Below are 22,498 nucleotides of genomic sequence, written 5' to 3'. Positions count from 1 at the left end.
ACCCCAGAAAGCATCTCTGCTGCTGGCTGGGTTCAGGAAGGTTTTGGGGAGAGAGCAGAGCCAGAGGTGAGAAGCTCTGTGGCTTTGAGGTTTTAGTTTGACCAAAGTGAAACCTGCTGGGAGGAGGAACCCACCCTGTGCAGATTGCAGCTGAAACTTGAGTTTCTCACTGTCCCTGAGCAGCCTGAACCACCACAGCATCACCTGGGGAAGATTCTGAGTGTGGAAACTGCAGAAACTCTCCCAAATCTCAGAGCAGGTTCCTGTAGAGAAACTGCTCGTGGTGGTTTTGAAATGCCTGCCAAAGACAGATTTGTGTGTGCTGTCCCTGGTGCAGGGCTTGGGGGCTCTCAGAGGGATGTTCTCAGGTTTGTGTTTGTAGTCGAGTCCAGAAATATAAAAAGAAAAAACGATTCCAGTTCTTTTTGCTGAAACCAGAGCTACTCAACACTCTTGACCATGCTGCATTCCCATGGTCCTGCACCCCTTTGCCTGTAGCTGTGGAAAAGATTCTCAGGAGGGATTTATGGCTAAAACACAGCTGCACCTTCTGAGAGCTTGGGATCCATTGCCAGGGATTCCCTGTGTGCCCAGAGCCCAGGTGCTTTGGGAGGATCAGCCTGTCCTCACTGAGCAAAGTGCTTTAAATGTAGTTTAATTTGCATGGATTTGACACAAGGTGCTGCTTTTTTTTATGGTTCTATGGATGAGATTTTGGGATAAGAACCACCCTGCACACCCTGAGTGTGCCCAGTCAGGCACTGCTGGGTCCATGGCAGAGCCACTGCTGGGAGGGGGACAGGCAGCTCTTGCTCCATCCTCCCTCCAGTTCTCAGCTGTGCTGCTACAAACTGAGAGCAAACTTACTCAAGATTGTAGGCCAGGGGCTATTTAAACTCATCCCCGAGTTGGTGATCAGGACAAAAGTGAGGACCTGACCTCTTGTGGTCACAGCATTACCATGGCAATTTTCACATGGAAACCACTGTCCTGCCCAGATCCTGCTGGTTTTTGTCACCCCGTGCTTTGCTGTGGGGCAGGTGAGAGGAAAGGAAAGGGAAACCTGCATTATTTGAGGGTCCTTTTCAGGAAATCACGAGAGATTCCCGAGCTGCTTTTGAGGAATGAAAGCAAAAGGACACAGATTTGCACTGCTGAGTTAATTTTGGTGCAGAATCACCAAAGAAGGAACGTGGGGCTCTGCCTTTACCTGCTCCACGTGCATTTGGGGGTGAGGATTTGCAACCTGGGCACCCCAAAGTGATGCTGGAGAGCCGAGGAGGAAGAAGAGGAGGAGGATGGTGGCAGTAGGCTGATCCGTGCTGCTGGCCCTGCAGAGCTCTGACACCAAGGGCTGACTTAAGGAAGGGAGTGGCAACCCAAATTTAGAATTTCCTCCTGCTTAATACCCAGGGTTGATTCTCTTTCTGATTAAGGAGGAAGAGGTGCTGAGGGAAAAAAAAAAAAAAAAAAAAAAAAGAGAAACGGAAGCAGAGGAGTGTGAGTGGCTTTCCAAATCTCAGCTGGTGCCAGGGACAGGCTCCTGGGTTGGTCCTACAGTGACAGCTCCTCAAAGAACCCTCTCTGACCTTCTGCAAGCCCCTCTGACCTGCTGCAAACCCCTCTGACCCCAATGGACTGGCTGTGGGTTTTATCCTAGGTGGGCAGCTCTCCTCAGCTGCAGAAAACCACAGCTCAGGCAGTCTGTCTGTGCCTTGAAATGTGGTTATTTTTTTAACTTCCCCTCTCTCAGATCTGAGTGCTGAGCTGCTGAGTGAACTCCCGGGATATGCCAGAAAAGGTTTTCCAGCAGAGCTAGGTCACTGTAGTTTTACTGGCAAAGCCTCTTAGGCATAAATGAAGATTATTCTGGTGAAAGCTTATGCTGGTACACTTTATTCCAGTACAAATGACCTATCCTGGGAAAAAAAGCGCCTCTGCACGTTGGAATTGTTCTGCTCTGGGACATTTTGTGGTGTAGAAATGTTAAAATCATAGCCCTTGGTGGTAGTGCTGGATCAGCAGAAGTTGCTTCAGCTGCTGCAGACGTGCCCTGGCCAGGCAGCAGCACTTGGAGTGACACTGGGTGACAAAATGCCACAGGGAAGGGTGATGAGGGCTGGTGGCATTTCTGGTGTTCTAATCTGCCCATCTGGGGTGCATCCAGCCATGGATGTTGGCTGGTCCAAGCTGGAGCTTTGTACTGAATGCCAAGGGGGTGGAAAACAGCAGTGGAGCTGCTCATGGGTGTTGGGTAGCAATATTTTATGAATATTTTTTATTATTGAAAATAATCAATAATATTCTTGTTCTAATTGTGATTATGGTAATGCCAGAAGAGTTCTGTCTGAGTGAGGGGTGATGCAGCAGAGATGCTACCCTGGATTTTGGAACTGCCAGGATGTATTCCCAGCTTTGGCATCAGTTTTTGTCTGGTTTTGGGGCTGCTGCTGCTGCAAACCTCTGTGAGGTGGGAATCCATCCCAAAGGGATCTGCTGGGGGAAAGGGATGAGCACCAGAAACACAAAACTCAGGCTGGCTCTGGTGTCCAGGGGATGATTGCTGGTGTGGGAACACTCCCAGGGCTCCTTGCACATGGATCATGTGGCCCTGCCCTAAATGTCATTTTCCTTGGGAAGAAAATTCCCATCCAAGCTCTGTGGCTGCCAGGCTCGTAGTTTGGAGGAGGAAAAAGAGCTTCACTGCAAATTCTCCAGCTGCTGACGAGCTCTGGTTTCTGATCTCCCAACTGCCATGGGGCATCTTCGGGGAGAGACAGAGGTCCTTGTGCTGAAACAAAGGACACACACAGAAAATAGCTGCACTTGCGGGGTGTGACAGAGGGGAAATGCTTTCAGAACTTCTTTTTTTTTTTTTTTTTTTTTTTCCTATTTTTTTCTTTAATTTAGAAACAGGCACAGAGTTTATTTTGGTCAAGAGATAGTCACACACAGCAGCTTTAAATGGCAGAACTCCTCGAGGAGAAGGAACAATCTCACAATGCTTGAGCTGAAAATGCCTTTGGGGAATTGCCTCCTCTGCTTGCTGCAGTCCAAGTGGTGCTCATCAGTTTGGGAATTTATTAGTGCCTATTAAGGATATTTCCTCAATCTAGGCTTTTTTCTTTTTGAAATCTTTATCTTTTTTATAGCATTCTTTTTGCAGTCAGGGTCCTTTAGGATACTTGTGGTGGGGAAGAGGGCAGACTCCTCATATCCCACTCCTGATGCCCATCTCTCCACCTCAAATTATATTTTCCCCAAACTCCAATTCCCTCCACCCAGGGACTGGCAGCATCTGGGCTGAGTTGCCTCAAGTGGCCTGTTGATTTCGCTGAGTTTAAAAAACCATGTTTGCCTGCTGGATATAAATGTTTCCCATTGCTGCCGCTCTCCCAGCAGGGTTTTGGAGCTGGGAGTGTTTGGATGAGGAGTGGGAACCTCCCAGTGTCCAAGAAGTTGCTTGGAACTTTTGAGTCTTGATGCTCTGTGGAAGTTCTGGGGTTCTGGATGCAGTGATGGAACTGTGGATGCAGTGATGTGATTCTGGATGCAGCAGCAGGATTCTGGAGGCATAAATGGGACTCTGGATGTGGTGATGGGACTCAGGAAGCAGCAAAAGGGTTCTGGGGCCAGCAGTGGGATGCTGAGGGCACCAATGGGATTCTGGAGGCAGCAGTGGGATTCTGGTTGCATAAATGAAACTCTGGATGCAGTGATGGGGTTCTGGAGGCAGCAGTGGGGTTCTGGGTGCAGCAATGGGGTTCTGGAAGCAGCAGGGGGATGCTGGTTCCGCATCTTTGCGAGAGCAGCATCACTGCCTTGCTGAACCTTCTCTTCCTCCTGCTGGGGTTTCCCCCACCACCAGGATCAGGGATCTCCAGGGAGGGTTGCTGAGGCTGGGCTGCTGTGGGTTCGGTGTTTCCCCTGTGCTAATTGCTCCAAAATCCCATGGACACATCTTGTCCTGACGGATGCATTTGACTCAAGACAGAATTTTTAGTTCACTTTGGGGTCTGCAGAGCCACCATGAACACCCAAGTGGCCGTGCTGGTGTGTCCCTGTCTCTGGGTGTCCCAGTGTGAGCTGGGGGGTCCGGGTGGGTTTTGGGGGGAGCCCTGTCCGTGCTGCCCCCCTCCTTCCCCGCCGCCTTCCGCTGCCCCTCCCTGGGGGCCGGAGCCAGCCCCTTCCTCGCTGGGGATTGTTTTGCAAGCAGCGTGACAGGATGGGGAGGAAATGTGCCAGGAATGGCTCCATGTCTCCTCTTGGGAGAACTGGAGTCTATTTATAAGCCCCCCTTCCCGCCCCCCTGCTCTGCTCCCCCGGGACAGGCAGACACAGCCTGTCCTGCTGCCTGCAGAGCTGCTCCTGCTCCCCCTCCCTTCCACAATCACAGAGACATTCAGGTTGGAAAATACCTCCAAAAGGCTCAAATCCAGCCTCTGGACAAGCAGCATTCCCCGTGGATGGACACACACCTCACTGTGTGCTGCTCTCTCCGTTCCCCAGTGATAAATCCAAATTATCCTATAGCTGGAGCAGCCACACTCAGCCCCTGGCTATGACATTCATATTTTCTGAAATAATCTCTTCGCTCAGGATTTTTCTCCTGAGGAGCTTCAGAGAACGGGAAAACAATTCTTATTCCATTTGCCTTTTTTGGTTGTTGTTTTGCTGATGTAGAATATGCTTGGAGATTGTTTACTCACAAGTAATTGTTTCATTGGATTCTGGTAGAGTTGTTTTGACTCTTTGGCCAATCAGGGCCAAGCTGTGTTGAGACTCTGGAAAGAATCAAGGGTTTTTATTATTATTTTTAAATTTTTGTTATTATTTATTTTATTATTAGCTTTTCAGTATTTAGTAAGTATCTTTTCTGTATTCTTTAGTATAGTATAGTATAGCATTCTTTAATATAATATTATAAAGAAATGAGTTAGCCTTCTGAGAACATGGAGTCAGATGCATCAATCCTGCCTTCCTTTGGGGCATTCCCTGCAAATCCAACACCTGGCAGAGCTTAGAGCTGTGCCAGGGAGGTGGAGGAGGGCACTGATGCCTGGCTTGAGGTGGAAATGCTCTTAACAAGGTGGAAATGCTCTTAATCCTCTAATTCTGGATACTCCAGAAGAAGGTGGTTTGGAAAGATGGAGTACACTGGGAATTCTGGGGGAGGAAGAGTGGATTGTGTCTCAGGGATGTGTCCTACATGAGTGCCTTCATGCCTGCAGAAGAATTCCATCTTTCCTAACCACCTTCATACTCCAGAAGAAGGTGGTTTGGAAAGATGGAGCTGCAGTGGGAATTCTGGGGGAAGAACACGAAGCTGTGGCTCAGGGCTGTGTCCCACATGGGTGCCTGGTTTGGAAAGATGGAGCTGGACTGAGAATTTTGGAGGAGGAACAGTGGGCTGCAGCTCAGGACTGTCTCCCACATAGGTGCCTTCATGGATACTCCAGAAGGTGGTTTGGAAAGATGGAGTACACTGGAAACTTTGGGGGAGGAACAGTGGGTTGTGGCTCAGGGCTGTGTCCCACATGAGTGCCTTCATGCCTGCATGGATACTCCAGAAGGTGATTTGGAAAGATGGAGTACATTGGGAATTTTGGGGGAGGAACAGGGAGCTGTGGCTCAGGTCTGTGTCCCACATGAGTCGCTCAACCCTTTTCCTCTCCTCCTTCTCTTGCAGATTTCTCCAACCAGGTGAATTCCACGTCCCTGAACTCCCCCACGAGCCGGGGGCCCATGGCCACGCCGTCCTTGCACCCGTCCATCGGGCCGGGCATCGGCTCCTCGCTGGGCTCGCCGGGCCAGCTGCACTCGCCCATCAGCACCCTGAGCTCACCCATCAACGGCATGGGCCCCCCCTTCTCCGTCATCAGCTCCCCCATGGGGCCACACTCGATGTCTGTCCCCTCCACACCCAGCCTGGGATTCGGCACCAGCAGCCCGCAGGTAAGGGGACATTGCTGAGGGGACACTGCAGCCTGTGTGGGGACAGTGCTGAGGGGACATTGCTGAGGGGTCACTGCGGCCTGTGTGGGGACAGTGCTGAGGGGACATTGCTGAGGGGTCACTGCGGCCTGTTTGGGGACACTGCTGAGGGGGCACTGCGGCCTGTGTGGGGACAGTGCTGAGGGGACATTGCTGAGGGGACACTGCGGCCTGTGTGGGGACAGTGCTGAGGGGACACTGCTGAGGGGACACTGCGGCCTGTTTGGGGACACTGCTGAGGGGACACTGCGGCCTGTGTGGGGACAGTGCTGAGGGGACATTGCTGAGGGGGCACTGCGGCCTGTTTGGGGACACTGCTGAGGGGACACTGCGGCCTGTGTGGGGACAGTGCTGAGGGGACACTGCTGAGGGGACACTGCGGCCTGTTTGTTTGGGGACACTGCTGAGGGGACACTGCTGAGGGGACACTGCTGGGGGGACACTGCGGCCTGTTTAGGGACACCACTGAGGGGTCGCTGCTGCCTCTCTGGGGACAGTGCTGAGGGGACACTGCGGCCTGTTTGGGCAAGGAGGAGCCACCTCTGGGCGTTCCTCGTGCAGACAGGCACCAAGGGGAGGCAAAAAGCAGAAGCACAAGGGGGAAGCTAAGCTGGAGGCATCCTGCTCCATTGGGGTGGGCTGTGAGGGACCAGCAGAGCTGGAACACGGCTGGCCATCAGCTACTGTCACCAGGGTTGAGGTGGAAGGGGAGTCACCTGGGTCACCTGGGGGCTGGTGCAGCTGGGGCAGGAGCCAGAGCCACTCTAGGATTTTCTGGGATTCTTCTCCTTCTTGGGAAGCAGCATTTCTCCTCCAGGGCCAGCCCACATTCCCCACAGGATCATGGAATTGTTTTGGTTGGAGAAACCCTCTAAGATCATCCAAGCCCACCACAAACCCGTGTCCCCAAGTGTCACACCCACACACCTTTAACACTTCCAGGGCTGGTGATTGCACCACTTCCCTGACAACCCTTTTAGTGAAGAAATTGCCCCAAACAGCCAATCTCAACCTCTGCTGGCACAACTCGTGGCCACTTCCCCTTATCCTGTCACTTGTACAAACCCAGGGCTCCTCTGCCTGCTCACAGGGCAAGGAGTGGCCTTCAGTGGCTAAAGATTATGTAAAAACCCCTCCAAGCAGGGTGAGATAAGCTCTTTTTAAAAATAGCCAGACTGGGGTGCTGGCCAGCCCCTGCCACCTGTTGCTGGCTGCTCGCACGGGATATGTTTAGTAAAAGGGCAGATTAAGGAATTGGCCACCACCTGCCACTGGCTGCAGGTTTATTTATTCCAGGCTCTCTCTGGGACTTCAAGCACCTGCCAGCACCTTTATTTTTAAATATTGGCCTGATTTATTCTCAGGGATAACAGAGCTTTTTACTACGTGGGGCTATTTTACTATGTGGGGCTATTTTACTACATGTGTGCTATCTCTGGGGACCCACAGGCAGCTTCCCCAGATCCAGCATCCCTGTGCTGGTCAGAGAGGAATAAGATTTGCCTCTGGATGAGCTTCTCCCATGCAGGACTCAGCCTGTGACCCCCTCAGATGTGCATCTTCCCAGTGAGGGAGAGCAGCAGGGTGGACATGTCCCTCCCACCCCAGGGCCAGGGGAAGAGGAACTGAAACTGTGCCTGGGAACGGGCAGCCAGAGCAAAATCAGCAGCCCCAGAGCCAAAATGGTGGGGAAGGAGAGGGAAGGGAGATGTGAGGCAACCCTGGGGGGAGCCACAGGCCGGGGAGCTGGTGGGGAAGGGGCGATGGTGAAGGGCAGTTTAGGAGCAGCCAGCAGGGAACCGAAACGAAGCAGAGCTCCAGAGCAGAAGGGGAAGTGAGAGTGTGGTGGGATGGGGCTGGGAGCGAGCTGGCTCCAGTCCTGGTGGCTCCAACCCTTGTTGACTCCAGCCCTGGTGGCTCCAACTCTGGTGTCTCCAGCCCTGATGGCTCCAGTCCTTTTAGTTCTAGCTCTTGGTGGCTTCATCAAGGCCCCAGCCTTGATGGCTCCAGCTCTTGTTGACTCCAAGTCTGGTGGCTCCAACCCTGGTGATTCCAACCCTGGTAGTGCCAGCTCTTTGTGGCTCCAACCCTGGTGGCTCCAGCTCTTCATGGCTCCAGTCCTTCATGGCTCTATCCCTGGTGGCTCCAGCCCTGGTGGCACCAACCCTGGTAGTGCCAGCCCTTCATGGCTCCAGCCCAGGTGTCTCCAGCTCTTGATGGCTCCAATCCTTGTGGCTCCAGCTCTTGGTGGCTCCAGCCCTTGCCTCCATCCCTTGGAACACCCGTCCTTTGTTCAGGGACTTGTCTGAAGTGTTTTTCCTCAAGGTGACACTTGGGAGGTCCTCAGCCTAATGGCTCCTGCCATCTGTTCCCTGTCTGGCCACATTAGGTCCCTGTCCCTGTCCCTGCAGCGGGCAGAGGCGCCTACCTGGGCCGGCAGAGTGCAGGGGGGAGGACAAGGAGGAGGAGGAGGAGGAGGAGGAGGAGGAGGAGGAGGAGGAGGAGGAGGGAGCAGCAGTGAGGCCGATGCTCCGGGAGCAGCGCAGCCCCCCTGGCCCGGCTCAGGGGTAATGAGGCGTGTGGCCCCCGTGGCCGGGCAGGGATGGCACTGATGGAAGGTGCTTTGCATCAGATGGCAGATGCCACTTGCCATCAGGCCACGCCTCGTCGCCTCTGGAGAGGCAGCAGAGCAGAAGGGCACAGTGTGTGCGAGGTCCCCAGGGTGGGTCCCCTCCATCCCAGCCCCACCAGGGTGGGAAGGAGCTGCCAGGCTCCCAAAAAACGGGGGGCTCACCCCACCCCTTCTGATTCTGCAGAGGGAGGACCCTGCAGCCCTTGGATGCTCCCAGTGCCCTCCCTCCAGCACTGGGAGTCTGCAAACCATGTAAGATCCCAGGATCTTCCAGGGTTTCCAAGATCCCAGGATCTTGCAGGGTTTGCAAACACAGCCCCAAAATCAGGGATCCTGCCACGGAATCCCAGCATTCATGGCAGGGGATGCTGGTGCTGAGCTGGCCCAGGAATGAGGGCCAGACTGGGGAGGCTAGACCCTGCAGCTCTGGGATTTACACACTGCTTCAACCCTCTTGTCTGAAAATGATGGGAAAACGGGGAAAGCACTGCAGGTTTTTCAGCAGGAGCTGCAAGGGAGGATTTTCATGCAGGGCTGTGTGGAGCAGCCGCCCCAGGCAGCGCTGGCAGCAGCTCGGGATGCCCGGGGCCAGTGGGGAGAGATCAGACGTGGGATTAGATCGTCTGCCTGTGCACAATGCTCGTTGTAAGGGTGCCTGGGGGACTGGGGAAGGGCTGGGGTAGTTTTTGGGATGGGGGGAGGAGGAGGAGGAGGAATAAAGCTCTGCTTGCCAGCAGAGCCAGGATTCGGTGCTGGGTGCAATGAGTGGAGAGGGAAGGAAGGAGCCCAGAGGTGCTGGTGTCACTGGGGAAGCAGAGCCCTGGTTCCTGCCCTGTCTGGGCTCGTTGCTGAGCTGGAGCCATGCTGTCCCAGAGCAGCAATGCTGTGCCAGGGCCAGGGGCTGCTGTCCCCTCCTCTGTCCTGCACGTGCTCCCAGGGCAGGCGCCAGGGCGCTGTGGGAACCCCGGGCTGGCTCGGCTGAGCTTTGGAGCCAGCGCTGGGAGAGGAACTGGTGACTGTCCCCTCCCCAGCCCGGGGCTGACTCAGCTCTGAGCAGCTGATTCACAGGGCTGAGGAGGGTGGTGGGACCCCCACCCTCCTGGTGGGGCTTGTTCTGCCCATCATCCCCCCAGTGTTTTTGGGGGGCTGCCCAGGTGGGCTCTGTGGGCTGCTGGGGATGGGGGAGGTGGTGGGGAAGGGTTTTGTCTTCATCAGGCAGCTGTGGGCTCTGGGCAGGCTCCCACAGCCAGGGATGCAGTGTACCACCAGCTGCACTGGGAACTGGCTCCTCATCACAGAGAGGGCTCTGGGAGGAACTCCTGGGGCAGCTCACCCTGACCTGGCCACCCCTGCTCTCAGGGGAGCACAGAGGTTGTGTGGCACTCAAAAAGAGATGCTCCTGCCTGGGACCTGCTTGTCCCTCCCCTCTGTGCTCTGTCAGACAGCAGCTGAAGCCAGCAGTGCGTCCCTGGGTGGCACCAGCTCCCAGCTGCCTTTGATTCACCAGCTGGCACAGGCAGGGTGGCAGAGGGAGGCACATCCATCCCATTTCTCCAGGGTGGGTTTACCTGCCTCTGTTGTGTGGCTGCCAGTCGTCTGCCTGCCAAATATTCCCCACCAGCCTGCAGACTTGAAAGCCAGAGGAGAGGCTGTGCTGCTCTAATTGACAGATCACAAGCCCTGGGACTTCCCTGAATTAATTTGTGACAAGTGCAATTGCTGGGGATCTCTGTTCGAGTAGAGAAAGGCACCAAACTGAGGCACAGGCCTGTGAATCCATCCTGGGCTTGGAGGGTGGCTGGGATGGTGGCTCTGGGACAGGCTGATTCCCTTGGGGACACCCTCAGTGATCCCAGCCAGCTCTGCTGAGCTCCAGAGCTCACCAAGCCCAGGTCCTCATCACCCCCAGACCCTCCTGAGCTTGTCCCCTTACTGAGATGGGTCAGTCCTACAGCTCTGTGCCTCAGTTTCTCTTTGCACACACGTGTGTAACAGCCCAGTGGGGATTCAGCCCAGGAACCCTTCACTCCACAGCAGTGCCGTGGTGCCAGTTCCACCCAGTTCTCTGCTTGCTGGGGCCCAGGGGAAGGAAGGACATTTGGGAGTTGCAGGGATATGTCCCACCCGCTCCAGCTCTGGAATCCAGGCCCTGTTGCAGCTGGGATGTGTTTATTTGGAGCCATGGAGCTTTTCTTTGGAGAGATAATGCTGAAGGGATATCCATAAACTGCAGAGCTAAACAAGAGTGTCCTGGCCTTCATCATCCCTGCAAGGGCTCTCTCCCAGCCAGCAGCTGTCCCACCAGCCAGATCTCCTTGCCTATGTCCCTTGCTGGTGTGAAACTGGGGTGGCTGCTGAGCGCTGGCTGTGGGGGCTGTGCTGGGGCAGTGCAGGAGGAGCCTGCTTCCCAATTAAATCATGGAAAAACATCCTCCTTGCATGGGCAGGGTCAGCCCTGCACAGTGCTTGGGAGGCTGGCCATGTCCTGCCCCTTGTGCCACCCTGCTGCCAGCTCAGAGCCACCCCAGCTCTTGTGCCTTTGTGTGCCCAAATCCTCTTGGTTCAGCAGTGCTGGTGCCCACTGGAGTTGTGTCCTGTCCTGTCCTGTGTGTGAGTGACACAGCCCCATGTCCCCAGTGCCAGCTGAGCCCTGTGCTTGTCCCTCCACAGCTCAACTCGCCCATGAACTCCGTCACCAGCACAGAAGACATCAAGCCACCCCTGGGGCTCAATGGAGTCCTCAAAGTGCCAGCACACCCCTCAGGAACGATGGCCTCCTTCACCAAGCACATATGTGCCATCTGCGGGGACAGATCTTCGGGTGAGGCTGGCAGGGGCTCAGGGCAGGGGCTGGGGTGTGGCAGAGGGCTGGCATTGGCTCCCAGGCTCCTGGCAGCACCTTTGAGTGCTCTCTCAAAGGGACAGGACCTGCCTGTGCCTCACAGCAGGGGATGAAGAGCAGAGCCAGGAGACCCCAGGGCCCTGTTCAGCAGTGGGGTCCCATCTCACCCTCTTGGCAGACATCAGGGGGATTCTCCCTCTCCCCATCCTTTGATCCTCACTGGTGCTGTCACTTGGTGCTCTTGACATGGAGTTCCCCCACTCCTGGGAGATAAAGATGGGCTAATTCCATTTATTCTCCTGCTTTTCTCAAAGCTCCCTACTCCAGGAGAGCTCTGGCTGCCTGGTTTGTGAGCCCTTGGGGACCCCTCCTGGGATCCAGGCTGGAAGTGGAAGGTGGGAACGTGGTACAGGGCAGACTGGGTTGTGTGTCTGCTGTGGGGGGCTCAGAGAGCTCACAGAGGTACAGGGGGACACCCTTGTACAGGTCCATTATTTAATTTCTGAATGGTGGTGGAACTCCCCAGGGAGCACATACTGTGTGAGGACTCTATTAATTCATCTTGATTAACATTATCACAATGAATTCATAGTGATCAGAACATTCATAATAATCAAATGTTCTGCACTGCCCCAACTCTGCTGCATGACCCAAAAATGGCCATTCCCATGGTGGAAGGCAGGATGAGACCCATGGATGGCATCTTGATTCTATGGAAGCCAAACCACCGCTTCCCACCTCCAAGAAACCTCTGCTTTCCCCAAAACTCAGCTGGGAGAGTCCCTGGGAAGATCTGCTGGCAAAGAAAGGATCTGGGACCACCTTTAAACTTCATTTTTCTCCCTGCCCCAGGTAAACATTACGGGGTTTACAGCTGTGAGGGCTGCAAAGGCTTCTTCAAGCGCACGGTGCGGAAGGACCTGACCTACACGTGCCGGGACAACAAGGACTGCCTGATCGACAAGCGCCAGCGCAACCGCTGCCAGTACTGCCGCTACCAGAAGTGTCTGGCCATGGGCATGAAGAGAGAAGGTAAGGCCAGCCTGCCCAGGGGGCTGCAGGGGGTTCAGAGGGCACCAAGAGGTGGTGGCAGCCTTGCTGAAGGGTTCTGTCATTCTGGTGACAAAATTCTCGTTTGCGGTTTGGTTTTGCGCCTCAGCCAGAGCTTCTCGTGGCCTCCAGAGCCTCTTCTTCCACAGCCTCCATTCCCTGTGAGTGCCAGAGCAGTGTGTAGGTGATGGGTGGGTGTTGGGATCTTTATCTTGTCAGAGTGACCCTGGCAAAAGTTAGAAAGTCTCTTTTCCCAGCCTGGCGCTTGAAGGAGTCATGGCTTTTCATTTCTCAGTCTCAAGGTTGTTTATTGTATCTTATCTATAAAAAATTTTCTCCTGCGCTGCTGAGGTCTGTTCAGCAGGACAGTTCCAAGCACTCTGCCTGCCCCCAGGGTGGTGTTATGTCTTTATACCAAAAACTACATGTACAATGTTTACAATTACTTTCCAATATCACCTATGTTAGACAGTGAGCTTCTACTCTAAACCAATCTAAATGTGCCACCATCACAGCAGAAGATGGAGGCCAAGGAGAAGAAGGAGAAAGGCTGGACATGCCCAGTTCCCTCCATCTTGCCCCCTGAACCCCCATACCAAAACCCCCAAAATCTACTTTTCCACCCTGTGGTAACTTCACTATTATTCTGCCTAAACTGTTGTGGCTTGCTGATCCTCATCTAAGGTTGGTAATTTGCTCCGTGGGTCATAATCAAACCCACAGGTGTTTTGGGCTCCATGCCAGGGCTTCTGAGCCCCCTGGCAGGGGTCCTGGCCATCCTGGACTGCCAGAGGGATGTTCTAGGGACACTTTCCACTCCAGCCTGGCCTTGGACACTTCTAGTGATGAGTTTCCCTGGGTATCCTGTGCCAGTGCCTCAGCACCTACTCCAGTGCTGCATTTTCTGTCTCATTGGGAAGAGGAAAGCAGTTTGGTCTCTTTAAGATAGCTCTCCCTTAGTGGAATTTAAATTTAGGATCTAAATTTCCCCGGCAGTGCCTCTTTTAAATGATCTTTTGAAATGCTGACTGTGTCTGTTCTAATCTAGCTGGCAGAGCAGGCTTTTAGCAGACAGGACGTGAGAGTGACCCCAGTTCTGGGCTGCTTTCTCCCCTTACATCTTCAGAGCCACACTTGCCTCCCTGACAGGCTGATAAAGGCAGCCCTGCTCTGGCCCTGGCCCACAGCTCCAGCCTGGGAGCCTGGAGCCTTTGAAGAGCACTCAGGGCTGTCTGGAGTGTGGAATAAACGGGGCAGTGCTGGAGCTGCTCTGAGTGTTGGGCAAACCCTGCCACGCTCAGTTTATGGGGTTACCCGAGGACCAAAATCACCAAGTGTCACAGCTGTCTGTGCTGGAGGTGTGGGGGGATTGCCAGGGCACCCAGGGGACCTCCTTGGCCCTGCTGAGCTTAACCCTTCAGTGCTCAGAACAAATGTTCCTGCCCCAGCAGACCGTGGCATGCAAAGATTGAGGCATTCAGGGCAGGAATGGGAGCTGGCACTGCCCTGGGCAGTACTGGATCCCGTGGGAGATGTGCAATGGGATGAGGAAAATCTGATCCAAAACCTGAGCCATGGGAGGCTCAGATGACCAAAAAGCAGCCAAGAATTCTCTTGTGTGTTCAGCAGGAGAAATACAGAGCATCCCCTTCCCCTGGCACTGCATCCACTGACCCAGTTACCCCTCAGCCCCCCAGAACAAGGTGTGTAGGGCTGGGAGGAGCAGCAGGAATGCTGGAACTCTGCCACCCTGTGAGCAGGTACCTGCTCCCTGCCTGCCCTTAGTGGTGATTGCATGGGCAGCGCCGCTAAAAATTACAGGTCCATTAATTAATTTCTAAATGGTGGTGGAAGTCCCCAGGGAGCACGTACAGTGTGAGGACTCTATTAATTCATCTTGATTAACATTATCACAATGAATAGCAAATGAATTCATAATGATCAGACAATTATTTAAAAGTGTGACAGATGGGATCGTGGTAACTCCAGGAGTGCACTCAGGCAGTGCTGATGGATCTGGTGAGGGAAGGGCAGGAACTGGTGATTTGACAGTCATCATCTGATGATTTAGGCATAATCCCCATGTAGGGAAAGCTGGAATAACTCCCCTGTCTCTTGTTATAAACCTGAAAATTCAGTGTCTCACAGAAATGTCTCAGTTGTCCTAAAGCTGAAAGTCAGAAGTTGGGTCTTGCTGAGCTCTGGTTTTGAGCAGCTCTGGAGTTTCACATGTGAAATCCACCTGGTTTGTCAAAAAAAGGTCTGTTCCCACTGCACCCATCCCAGCTGACTGGAATTGGCCTCACACCTCTCCTGTTCCCACCTCTATTTTGAGGAAGAGTTTTGGGCTAAGTCCTGCATTGCTAATTCCTTTTCCCTAAGTATTCACATCAGAGCTGGCTTTTTATTCTCTACCATAAACTCTTGTTTCTTTTAAATAACAGAGCCTGGGTTATGGGCCTCATTTCCCTAAAAAACATCTTGTTCTGGAGACCTAATTTATAGCTGTGTAAAGGCACAGCAGATTCCTGCTGGGAAGTATCTCCTGTAGCCCAGAGGTGCTGGGATTTGGTGCAAGCACAGTAAAAGCGTCTAAAATCAGTGCTGGAGCTGAGTGAGAGGCAGGGCTGGGCTGGGGAGTGATGCTGGGAGGAGGAGTGAGAGCCAAGGCTGTACTCCATTTAAAGAGGGTAAAAGAAAAGGGGTTATTGAGTGAGAATTTGGATTAGAGAAGGCAAAATCAAGGTTTGGAAGGGTTTGATCCCAGCAGCTGAGGGGTCTGAGGTGAACATGGAGGGATGGACCTTGTGCCCATCAGAAGCAACAGCAGAGCCAGGGTGGCCCTGCTGGGGGACAGGGATCCTTCAGGGCTACAAACCTTGGCTCAAAGAGGGGAAAGCCTGCAGGGGCAGGGGATTCCTCCTGCTGTGTCTGGCTGTTCCCTGCTAGGAACACGTCAGAGAGATCCCAGCATTCACGGTGAGTGAGCCCCACGCTCTCTGAAATACTGCAACCATAATAAATAAGCAAACGGGAACATTTTTTCCCCTATGAATTTCTGCCAGCTGTGTAATGCTTTGGTTTTTTGTACTCTGTCTCCCACTAAATACAGGATAGTCAACAAAATTAAGATTACCATCAGGGATCTTGACTAATGCAGGGGTTATTATTGTGGGGGTGGCTGTTTGCACCCAGGAGCTGAACTCTCCCTGCTCAGTCTGTTCCTCATCAGGCTCTGAGGTGTCTGTGCACCAGCAGCCTTGGCTTTGAAAGGAGGAAATTGGGAATTGCCTCGGAATGAGGGAGGCAGAGCTCTTGTGAAGAGCTGGGAGTGAGCACTGGGGGGCTTGGGGTGGGGGTGCTGTGTGTCAGGGGGTGACAGGGAGGTGACAGGGTCAGCGGGGGCGTGGTGAGCTTGGGGCTGTCCCGGCTGAGGAGAGCTGGCAGCGCCTCTGGGATCACACAGGGAGCAGGAAATACCAGTGAGGAGCCTTTCCCATGCTCCCGTGGCTGCCTCACAGGGAGCAGGGCTGGGAAACGGCTCCCAGAGCCTTCCCTGCATGTGGGGGGCTCCTGGGGAGAGCCAGGACCTGCTGGGCTGCCCAGGATGGGAGCAGGAACTCCCAGAGTCTTCCCCTGGATGTGAGGAGCTCCTGGGGATGCCAGGATGGGAGCAGGGATCCCAGAGCCTTCCCTGGAACATGAGGGGCTCCTGGGGAGAGCCAGGACCTGCTGGGCTGGACCTGCTGGGCTGCCGGGATGGGAGCATGGATCCCAGAGCCTTCCCTGGATGTGAGGGGCTCCTGGGGATGCCAGGATGGGAGTAGGGATCCCAGAGCCTTCCCTGGATGAGAGGGGCTCCTGGAGAGAGCCAGGCTGGCTCTGCAGGACCTGCTGGGCTGCCGGGATGGGAGCAGGGATCCCAGAGCCTTCCCTGGATGTGAGGGGCTCCTGGGGATGCCAGGACCTGCTGGGTCCCACGTTGGGACTGCAGGCCGGGCTTTGGTGCCAGATGGGTGAAATGGTGTTGGTGCATCTCAGAGCCCATCTGGAGGGCAGAGAGCTGTTCCCCTGCAGCACCTGCAGCTCTGGCTGCCTGGCTGAGCCCAAGGTTGTTCCTAAATCCAGGTGCAGGTGCAGCTGCTGTGCTGAGAGCCAGAGCCAGGCTCGGAGCGTGCAGGACGTCTGTCCAGCTGCACGCCTGCTCTCTGACTTCAGGGCTCCATTAAACTTCACAGCCTGAGTTAATTCTGTCCCTTCCTGTGTTTGTGGGTTGGTTTTCCCCCTCTCCCTTGCCAAGCTGAGGGGTTCAGCTTGGGAAAGGTTGGACTTGCAGCATCTCCACCGCCTGGAGACCTTCCCATGTCTCCAGGGAGCTGCTCAGTCACTCCAGAGGGACTAAAGATTCCCACATCTGCCATGGCTGTGCATCCCCTTGGAGTTTGGGCCATCCCAGCTCCTGGACCATCCCTCAGCAGCACAAGGAATCTGGGGAGAAATTAGGAATTCAGGTTTCCAGCCCACTGTCCAAGTGAATGTGAAAGCAGGAGAGTGACCACAGCCTAGTGGAGGGGCAGAGTTCAAGAGCACAGTTATTTTTAGGAGTAATTTTGGAATGGAAAATGTCTTCCAGCTTAATGAGCTTGTTTCTTATATCCTTTTAAAGTGCTGCTCTTTAAACCAGCTGGTTAAATGATGCTTGGTTTGGTTTCTTTTTTTTGTTTTTAAGGATGCTCTTAGGTTGAGAAAATGAGTTTGGCTTATGGTTTTCTCTCCTTTTGTTGCTGTTTGTTTATACTTCAGTGTCCAGAGAGTGAAGTGAGCTAGAAATTTTTTTGCTGTTGTTTTTCAGAGCTGTTCCTCTTGTGAACTAACTGCATGCAAAGGTTTCAATCCACTTTTTAACACTCTGAAGTTACACTTTTTAATTACCACGGTGGTATTTTGCATCCTTTAAAAAAATTACAGCGTTCAGTTGAAAATGTTGGAGGGGAAAAAAACCCATTTATTTCATGTGTTGCAGCTTTTGAGGTTGTTTACAGTAGCAGAAAGCTGCACCTCTGAAAAAGAAAAAAAGAAAGGTGACACACGAAAGCAAAGCAGAAGAAACACTGTCTGAATTTGTTTTCTCAGCTGTCTTGGCATTTTGGATATAAACAGGTACCTGGGGCATAAATGCTTCAAGATGCTGATGATGCGCAGCAGAAATGTGGCTTTGTGAAAGGCAGCAGAGCCAAATAAATTCCAATGTGAAAGAAACAGAAATGCCCAATAACCCTCACCCAGCACCTCATAACCAACCACCCACCTGCAGGATGGGGGAAAACTAAAACTGGGCAGGTTTGGGATCTCTGGACTGAGCTTTGGTGCCTCCCCGTGTGCTCTCAGTTCACAGAGAGGTGTTTCCCTGAGAAAACCCCATTTTTGGGGCAGTGAATTATCCTTTCCCCATGGAAAGGATATTTGTGGATATAAGTGAATTATCCTTTCTCCACCCTGTTGCTCCTGGAGGGGTGGATTTCCATCCCAAAAAGCTCTGTATTGACACTGGGTAAGTGTCACTGGAGCTGCTGTAGCCTCTGGTTCTCTCCCAGCAAATAAACAAACCTGAGCTGCTCCTGCCCTCTCAGGAACACCAAAGCCCTGTGGAAAATGCTCTCCCTCCCTCCAGTGACATTCTTTTGGTGCAGAAGTGCAGTGCCCACCCACAGGGCTTGGTTTGGGCACCAGAACTGGGTGGGGTGGCACTTTGCAATGGGCTCAAAGCTGCTTTTTTAGCCATCAGATGCTGCCCCACGAGCAAAGCCAGGGTGTGCAGTGTGATGTGGACACCTGCAGAGGATGGATCTTGGCATTTTGGCCCATCAGCCCTCGGGCTTGGATAGCTGAGGCTCATCTGCAATCCACAGGACGAGACATTTTGGATTTTAAAGACACCAGAGGTCACCAAGGAGTGGCTTGGACACATGGGGCTCCGTGTCTTGCTGTACCACGACCTGGGGAAGTGCAGATGGGCTGGAGAAGCTCAAGATGAAACATGACAGCAACTGGCCTGAGGCAAGTACAGAGCGAATCAGGCAGAATAACAGGAGAGGCTCTTCATCAGGTGCCATGGAAAACACAGGCTTCTGTCCTTGGCTGGGCTCAGACATAGCTGCAGGAGGTGGGGCTGCCTCTCCGAGCTCTCTCACTGCATCTTTTTTTCTCCTCAAGTGGGTTGCAAGGTTCACATGTTTCCCTTATGTTTAGAAAACCAGCCTGGAAAAGCTCTCAGCCATCTGAGGCTCCTTGAAGAGGAATAAAAGCCTTGGCACAGCCATCGGCAAGGGGGGAGAGGGCTGGGGAGCTCAGCTCTGGGGACACGGGGTGGCCGCAGCTTGGGAGAGCTCTGCCTTGCACCAGAGGCTTTGCTGGGGTGCAGCAAGACAAATTCCTGCCTCAGCTCCTGCATTTGGGGTGGGCAGACCCACTCTGTTGACCAAAAGCTGTGCCACCCTGAGGACTAGGAAAAGCAGTGTTGGGAGCTGAGAAGAACAAGGTTAATCCCATTTTGGTGTCACCAGACAAGCTGCCATGCAGCTGGCACCTTGGTGTTTTTCTTCTGAAAAACATAAATAAAAACCAAACCCACAAAGAAATGCAATTCCTAGACTAGATCCATTGAAAAATGCGTTTTTGCCATCTCCGCTGTGGTTGATTTGACTAATCCCCAGTGGAGTGGGGAGTGGACTCCAGGGATGAGGTCCTAGCTCTGCATGGTGAGGGGTCTGCTCACTGCTGGGATTTTCCCAGATTTCATGGGTAAAAACCCACTTGTCCTTCTTTCCTTCCCTCTCTTCTGTGTGTTGTTTTTTTCCTACATCTCAAGGAACACAGTCCCCATTTTTTTCCTGGGATGGTGATGTCTCCCTGTGCTCCTGTCCTAAGAAGGAACAATAGCTTGTCACATCCTCAGGAACTCCAGGGAAATGATGGTGGCAGAAAATCTGGATGTTTTCCACTGGGCTTGTGTCTGTGGATGGATGGATGGATGGATGGATGGATGGATGGATGGATGGACGGATGGATTCATGGATCGATGGATGGATGGATCCATGGATGGACAGGGGTATGGCACAGTGATTCCACACTTGCCCTGCCGTTGAAGGAGGCTCTCTGTGCTTGGCAGCAGGGTGCAGCAGAGCAGATGACACTCCCTGCTGAGGGCTGGGTTTATCTTTGGCTGCTGGGTGGGCCTGTGCCATCTGCTGTGCCCGGGTGTCGGTGCTGCAGTGCAGGCTGTGCGTGGGGCTGAGCTGGGATGAGTCAGCTGGCCCTGACCAGCTCTGCAGGGAGCTGCAGCACCGATTTTCTGGTGCAGCAGCTCCGAGCTCGGATCAATAGAAAGAACTCCTTACATGTCTGATCTCTGCCCATCTGTCTCTGGGTTGTTTGTATCAGCTGGGTTCAGCCTGATCTCTGTCAAAGTGCCCTGTAAGATCCTCTCCCTCAACCCTTGAAGTGTGTCTGACTATTCAGACCAGGAATATGGCACTGATGAGGTTGAGATTTGCAGGGTGAAGGTTTTAAGTAGCCCCAGTCTGCCCAGATCTCTGCAATGCTTTGCCACAAATCCCATGTCCAGCACGAGGATGTGGTTTTGGGGTTAACACCATGGTGGAGTGACCCCAGTGATCCCAAATTTGTACCATCATCCTTGAGAGCTGATGCAAATCTCCAGCAGCACTTTGGCATTTAGATCTTTTTATAAGATCCCATTTGTGGAGGGTTTGCCTTTCTCTCAGGCTTTCGTGTTATTTAGTAGGTGTTTCATCTCCTCTAATGTGCCCAGAGGAATCTTGGTGCATCTGTGCTGCTGAAGGAGGACTGGCATTAAGCAAAAACTTCCCTTTTTCTGATGCTTGGAGAAGCAGGAGTGGGGTTGGAGGGGTGAAATTAAAGCAGGGTTTTGAAAAAGAAGAAGAATCCATGCCAGATGGACAAAAGCCACGACACAAATCTGGGTTTACCTGGCTCTGGCAGCCCAGCAGGCAACGTTGGTGGGCCTGAGGAGCCTCTGCAGCCCAGAGAAGTTTGCAGAAAGGAACCTCTTGCGTTTTTGCATAACAGCTTTCACATGGCACAGCCTGAGCTCTGTTGACATGCAGCAAACAGCAACGCTGAGGGGAGGAGGGGGAGCACTGGGAATTGGCCCCAGGAGCTGGGTTAATGGGACCAACAGCCAGAGAGGGCTCCTGGGCTCCTTTGGCCTGTGTCTCAATTTCCTGGGGTTATTTTATTTTATTTTATTATTTATTTTATTGTATTATTTATTTTATTTTTAATTTTTTGTTTTATTATTATTATTTTTTATTTTATTAATTTTTATTTTATTATTATATTTTATATTTTATTTTCTGTATTTTATTTTTTATATTTTTTATTTTATTTTATTTTATTTTATTTTATTTTATTTTATGCTCTGCCTGAACATCCCACAACCTGCTTCAGCTGCAGCAGGGAGAGAGTGCTGGAATAATTGCCAATAAATAGCAAGGGTTTGATGTTATTGGAATGCCTCAGCAAAGAGCTGGGTAGGTTTAGAGAGCTGTATCTCATGGCCAGACATGCTTGGGCTCTTCTCAAGCAAATGTGTTATGGAAAAGTGTGGGATTTAGGGTCTGTGACAGGGTGATGGAAAAAGAGAGAGTTCCCATTGCTGCTGCACAAAGCTGCCTTCCAGGTGTAGGAAAAGCATGTGCAGGTTTCCAAGGGAGGTCATTAATAATAATAATAATAATAATAATAATAATAATAATGTTATTAGCATCTAGTGAGTGTTTCTCATCTCTGAGCTGCTCAGCTATAATTCATCAGCATGTGACAGGCTGCTGGCAGGATCATTCCCACCCCACAGGATTTGGGACAGGTCTCTCCTGTCTGTCTGGAGCCAAAGGCAGGATGGAGGTTTGCATGAGCTCCTGTCCCACGGGAGCTGCAGAGGGGCATGGCATGGCCTCCAGGGAAACCCAGCACTGCCAGCCTCGGAGGGGGCTGAATTTGGGATTTCTGCCTTAAACTGACCTCTTTTCTTTAGGATTCCCTGATTCTGTCCCTTCACCCACCCCTTTCCCTCTCCAGCAGTGACTCAAAGTGTGGCTTCCTTTGTGGTGCTTTGTCTTTGACCTTTTTATTTCCAGGACCTGTCCCTCTGCAGAGAGGGGCCTTTCCCTGTCCAACCAGGGTCATCCCTCTCCATGCACACACAGAGCTGATTTCTGAGGCTGGGGCTGCTCCTGCCTTCCCCAAACCCCACATTCCCTGGGATATCCCACTCTGGGAACTGACAGAGAGGGGTGATCCTCAGGATCCTTTGGGGTTTCATGGTCACCTGCAGGGCCCGGGGGTGACTCTGTGAGAAATGCTACTCAATTCCAAAATATTTAAAAGGTTTATTAAAACCTTATAAAAAATACAACACAAGACTGAATAGATAAAATATTACAGTGCTGGGAGAAGATTTTTTCCCACCATGTGCTCATCCACACAATGGAGGTTTTGCCTTTTAACCCTTTAGCTCCTCCAAAATTCTGTCCATTACCTCCTCCTTCACTGTCCAGTGATGGAAATCACTTCCTTAAATCATGATTGGGGGTCAGGTGCTGCCATGGTAATGAGTCAGCCCTCCCAAATGTCCCCTACCCAGGCCACCCCTGAGAACAACACAAGGGGGGTAAAACATAACTATAAATCTATAAAACTTCTCTTAACATATGTGCATGATATTTACCTTTTAATTGTGAGAGCCAGCCATCACATTGTGGAGATGACAGTCTGGTCAGAAAGAGAGAAAGGCAGATAAACTTCCCATGAATTGGTCCGGGAAGTTTTAGGGAGGCAGAGAGAAAGAATGGAGAGCAATCTGCAGGTGGTGTTTGTAATAAGTTGTTTTCCTCATAAGATGTTTAACCAAAGGGTGTCTTCTTAATGAATCAATCATG

General features: G+C 52.5%; 1 protein-coding gene across 1 annotated transcript in view; it reads left to right on the top strand.

Annotated features, from left to right (window-relative positions):
* RXRA (retinoid X receptor alpha) overlaps positions 1–22,498 on the top strand; it is a 102,636-nt gene that overhangs the window by 62,845 nt on the left and 17,293 nt on the right. Inside the window, exons 2-4 of the mRNA XM_054284388.1 lie at positions 5,690–5,955; positions 11,297–11,447; positions 12,321–12,500. Of these exons, the coding sequence (XP_054140363.1) occupies positions 5,690–5,955; positions 11,297–11,447; positions 12,321–12,500 (597 nt within the window). The remainder of the gene's footprint in view (positions 1–5,689; positions 5,956–11,296; positions 11,448–12,320; positions 12,501–22,498) is intronic.

The sequence above is a fragment of the Melozone crissalis genome, unplaced genomic scaffold (genome assembly GCF_028551555.1).
Source record: "Melozone crissalis strain CALT ecotype California unplaced genomic scaffold, PUWL_Pcris_2 ptg000041l_1, whole genome shotgun sequence".
Lineage (NCBI taxonomy): Eukaryota > Metazoa > Chordata > Aves > Passeriformes > Passerellidae > Melozone > Melozone crissalis.
Note: the sequence above shows the minus strand (reverse complement) of the source record. Positions and strands in the feature narration are given on the sequence as shown.